At 37.6% G+C, this 5,094-nt stretch overlaps 2 protein-coding genes across 5 annotated transcripts in view; one reads left to right on the forward strand and one right to left on the reverse strand.

The window, feature by feature from the left end:
* The first annotated feature begins 116 nt into the window (after positions 1-116).
* ccdc146 (coiled-coil domain containing 146) overlaps positions 117-5,094 on the forward strand; it is a 78,812-nt gene continuing 73,834 nt past the window's right edge. For 2 of the 4 annotated variants that reach the window (XM_014014460.1, XM_014014461.1), the window contains exons 1-2: positions 120-224; positions 881-1,059. In XM_014014460.1, the coding sequence (XP_013869914.1) occupies position 224; positions 881-1,059 (180 nt within the window). In that variant the 5' untranslated portion in view covers positions 120-223. Of the gene's footprint in view, positions 225-880; positions 1,060-5,094 lie in introns of those variants that run through there. The other 2 variants (XM_014014462.1, XM_014014464.1) reach the window with 2 other exon arrangements.
* Positions 1,692-5,094, reverse strand: part of fgl2a (fibrinogen-like 2a) — a 10,972-nt gene continuing 7,569 nt past the window's right edge. The window contains exons 4-5 of the mRNA XM_014014466.1: positions 3,702-3,872; positions 1,692-3,628 (exon numbers count right to left, since the gene is read on the reverse strand). Of these exons, the coding sequence (XP_013869920.1) occupies positions 3,313-3,628; positions 3,702-3,872 (487 nt within the window). The 3' untranslated portion in view covers positions 1,692-3,312. The remainder of the gene's footprint in view (positions 3,629-3,701; positions 3,873-5,094) is intronic.

Consider the following 5,094-nt stretch of genomic DNA (forward strand, 5'->3'; position numbering starts at 1 on the left):
ACACACACACACACACACACACACACACACACACACACACACACACACACACACGTTCGCCAAAACGTCGTTGTCATGGTAATGGCACGCACTGGGCACGTCCGGAAGTGAAGTGCAGAAAACTGATTCGTCAAGCTAATAAGATGAGAAAACTTTACGCTGCATAGAATAGTTTTGTCGGACTAAAAAGCGAGGATTTCATTGAGAAGAAGAAGTGTTTAACAGTAAGAGTTTAACTTCCGGTTTGTCTTCGTGTTTCTAGCAGCAAATTAGACTTTTAGCTTTTAACTTTTTAGCGTAGCTTTTGTTATTTTAGGCGCTAATAGTAGTTTTTTTTAATTAAATAAATAATTTGTTTACTAATTGTAGTTTTAGGTACTGTTTTTGGTTATATATTTTAGCTACTCCGGCTTGTTACTGTTTTTATTATTTTATTTATTTTATTTATTTTTACCAAATTTGCGTTTTAGATACTATTTTGCTGTTTTTAGCTATGTTTAGTTAATTTAAATTTTAAACATTGTTTTGCTTATTTAAGCTTATGTTCTGATCATTTTAGTTTTTAGCTATGTTTAGTTAATTTAAATTTTAAACATTGTTTTGCTTATTTAAGCTTATGTTCTGATCATTTTAGTTTTTAGCTTTTAAACAATTTTTAGAAAGGTAATTCTGCCAACAAAAGYCTTTTTTTCTAGTTCCTACAGATTTCTCAAAGTTAAACACTTACTGACCCTGTGTTTGTTGGACACAAACCTGAGTTAAAAAAAGGAAATTAAAACGCATATAAGAAGTGCCACACTCCTTGCAATAGCCTACTTTTTATTTGTTTCACCACTAAAACAATAACCAACAAATCATGTTTGCTGATTTCCTGTTTCAGTGTATTTTGCATTAGAGAGCAGATCTGAGGAGCAGGAGGAGTCCAGGCCTCCCAGCGCAGACAAACCAGAGTTTGAAGAACAGGAGGAGGATCRTGCACCAGACGCTTTGTTTCTAGAAGGTCAGCTGCTGACAAAGGCTGACGTCTCTTCTTGTCCTGCCTTCCAAATCTTAGAAGAGGTAAAAATATATATATATATATTTAGGATGCTGTTTTAAAGTCTGCAGTGGTAATGGTAAAGGCACTCCGGTTTGGATCTGGGGGTCTTTCTGTGTGGAGTTTGCATGTTCTTGCTTGGGTTTGTCTCCACATAGTCCGGTTTTCTTCCACAGACCAAAAACATGCGTGTTAGGTCTCCCTTGGAAAAGAGATCTATGATCTCAGTGGGTTAAATAAAGATAAATGATGCTTAGTTGCAGTTTATTTCAAGAAATATCCTTCACTTCATTTTCGAATGCTTGGAAATGACATTAAACTGTTTCATGACTTACAAAGTTGAAAATGAGCAGGTTTTTAATGTTTAAGAAAAATTATTACTTGAGGCTAAATCGTTAAGTGAGAACAGCACTGTTTTTTTGTGATTTTATCATCACAAATAGTGAAAAGATGTCAAATCGAAAGTCATTTATTTTCTGAAAGGCTATGTGTTTTTACTTTAGAAGCCTTTTTTTTTTTGCTAATTTTATTGGGCATCACCTAACTCTGTTTTCCATAAACTAAAGTAATTGTAAAATAATTATTCATAAAACTCCATGTTTTTGTTCACGTTATTTCATCTCAAAACATAAGAAGTTTGTACTGCAATGCAAACAGCGGTAAAATTTGAACTTTATTTTTTTATTATAAAAAATATGCAGGTTTATATGGTCATGGCAGATTAACATGACTAAAAAGATCAGTATGGAACACACACACACACACACACACGCACACATCTCCAAATACAAATGTGTAAGACTGGGTTACAATTACACATCATGTCTTTATGCCTGACTGTCAACAATCAATAGACGTTGCACTGCATGTTCTACAGAAACATTATATAAAAGCTCTGATACCTCACAAAGTTAAATAAATACTGTACACATCCTTTAAGTAAAACATTTCCTTTGTCCATCTTTAGCCCATTCAGTGTGTATAAAATGGATTACATGGTGCTGTACAGTTTCCTAACATTAGATGGCAGTATTGTACACATGATGAGTCAAAGTTTTATTTTTATTTTTTTTTACAAACTTGGTGTGTCATGAAGAGGTGTGCTGCATATTCAAAATCCAAGGATGGGAAAACAATTGGAAGTGTTTAATGTTCTGCTGGATGGCTGCTGTCAGGAATAATTTAGCAGAGCGTCAGTAGCACAAACTGTACTGAATAAGCACTCCGGAGAAATCTGTCATGGGTTTTTCTGCGATGTGTAACGTTCAGGATAATGATGCGTTATCCAAATGTCCCGGTGTAATTAAACAAACCGAAAAGCCCAACTCCTGSACACTTTTCTTTAAAGATTTATGAAACCGTTTGACACCCAGAATCATTTCAGACACAAAACTGTATCATCAGCTTACCTCACTTGAGCGCTTGCTGTTAATTATAAAATCATTTGCAGCAGAGAAAAATGATAGCTCATTAGTTTTTACTACTGGTGTGTGCTGCACTGCGTCTCAGCGGGGGCTTACAGCAGGAGGGGAGCGGGACAAAAAAAAAAAAGAGTGGAGAAATGTCAGAGACCAGTGAAAAATTATTCACGGTCAGCTTCCGTGTAATATCATGGCCCCTGTAGGAGGCTGGCCTTTTACGCTGCATGTGTGTTAGTTTGCAAATCAGTCCTTCTCTTCTTTTTTTTTTTTTGTCAGCATCATATTAATCCATCATTTTAAAGGCCACACTCACCACAGTGCAAAATGTAACAAGATATTCCACCATTAGTTTGTTAGTACTGCATTCTATCGGTGGTGCTACAGTCCTTTTTGGTGTCCAACCCAAATTTTGATAAAAACTGAGACTTTGTAAAGAGAAAATGTAAGTCYAAACAGAATGRAAAGATTTGCAAATGTTTCAGTCGCAATCAGACACAGTAAACCAATCAAAAGTTGAGACAACAATCCACCAGCAACTGGTTTCCTCAGTTCCTAAACATTTCTAAAAAGTTATTGGGGGAAAAAAGGGGTCTTGTTCTCATTTTTTAATATGTTGCTGCAATAAAATTCTATTACCCACCAAAAAAAAGTATAATTTCCTAATTTTGACACTTGATTTGTTTTCTCTGTTTCATATAGATTTATGAGATTTACAAATCATTGCATCCTTCGTTTTATTTTATTTTGCACCTTTTTTCAGAATTAGAGTTGTTCAGGGAAATGTGTGCGAATGAATGAATATAGGGAAATGTATGACTTTTTTTTTCTTCCATTCTATTCCCCAAAACATCCTTCTTAAGGGGCGTAGTTTTTGGGCCGTATCATCATCTTGACCGTTTTGAAGGCCTGCCTGTAGTTGGTGGGGTAATACTCCGTCGACATGTTGTGCCACGTCCCCCAGAAGATCCCATTCCTGACGCCCTTGTACCTCTTGTGGTAGTACTTCCCGTTGAGGTTGACGGACATGCAGGCGTCGAACCACCAGCCGGAGCTGTAGTAGGCGCCGCAGTTTCCGGAGGGGTACATGTCGTTGTCGCGGTCGGGRGTGGAGAAGAATTTCTGGTCGTGGTTGAAGTGCTTGTTGAAACTCATGGCGTTTCCAGCCGTCCCACTGCAAAGACACGACAAATAATCAGACGATGCCATCGACTTTAACGTGTGTTTGCAGCAAACTGAAACTGCACCTGTATCCGCTGATCGATAGCCGGTAGCGCAGGTACTCGTTAGCCACGTAGAACTGGTCGTACTTTGCATATTCCCGAACACCCTCAAAATCCTCCAGCTCTATTCGCAGAACCATGTCTTTGGCTTTTGTCAGCAAGTGAACATAGTCATTGCCCAGCCAAAACTCCCCTCTGCAAGACAGAGAAGAGCAGAAACTAAGAATAGGGCATACAATATAAATAAGCTCATATACCAGCACAGTTGGTTAGAAAACAGATACATTTATTCAAACAAAATGAACTTATTCCCACACCTGGGAGGCTGTAGAGGAGATGCAAGCGAAGTGTGACAGTGAAAAATGGATGAGAGGGGTTATTATTTTTTTAGTGGGAAGCAATGCGAGAGCTGCAGGCGTGCTTATCAAAAAGTTACCATGGTTTTTCTCACAAGAGAGCAAACACACACACACAACCTCGAAAAGAACAGAAGTGAAGATATCGATCAGTGTACCCTTCACTGATTATTCTCTCTAAACTTGAACAGTCTCCCTTCTTAAATAATAGATTAAAGTGTAAAAGTTTGCAACCTGTGAAAAGGAATCCAATCTGCTGTGGTCAGAGTATTTACTTAGTTTTATGTGCAATAATCAGTCAGGGTTAGTGAAAACAGGTGGTGAACAATCTGTGAAAGTGAGAACAGGTGTGCGTCGTTATTGTTACGGCCCCTAAAAGCAGACTGGGCATTTTCAAGTCGTGCTTTGAGGGATTAAATTGTTCAGCAGCGTTTATTACTATGAAAGCTGATCCTCTAATGGAACTTTAATGGTAATGTATGAATAAAATATACTTGAATGAATCCTTCTTTTTGTTTTATAAAAATCTAGCTCGCCACTTGTTTTTTGGAACAAGTAGTTGTCGAGTTCGCTGTGCTTATAAAGATTTATAAAGCTGACCACAGTGTTAAAAGCTGCTTTTACGATGGTTGTTGAGTCTGGCTGTGATGATGCACACACGCTGGTGTTGATGTAGTTTGCCATTTAAAAGCACATTTTGAATTCAGCGTCGTAAACTTCGCAAACCAAACTCAACTCCTCATGCAGCACTTTTGCTAAATCATCTTATGCTAAGAAGTAGGGTTGGGCGATAAATCGATTTAATCGATTAATTCAAATTTGCCATTTATAAAGACTTAATTTAGGTAAAATCGAGACTTTTTTTTCCCACTAGTGCACTCTTTGGGGCTTCTGTAGTTCAGAGGTCACTCCTGCTGAATTTATCAGCTGCTGCTCTGCTGCACGCTCATCTTCATCATCAGAGCAGAAGCCATCTTTACGTTAACAAGATGGATTTCTAACTGAACGAACGTCCACGTCTTTTTTTTTATAATCTCTGTGGGTAGCAATACCTAAAAAAC

This window comes from Austrofundulus limnaeus, unplaced genomic scaffold (assembly GCF_001266775.1).
Source record: "Austrofundulus limnaeus strain Quisiro unplaced genomic scaffold, Austrofundulus_limnaeus-1.0 Scaffold115, whole genome shotgun sequence".
Classification (NCBI taxonomy): domain Eukaryota; kingdom Metazoa; phylum Chordata; class Actinopteri; order Cyprinodontiformes; family Rivulidae; genus Austrofundulus; species Austrofundulus limnaeus.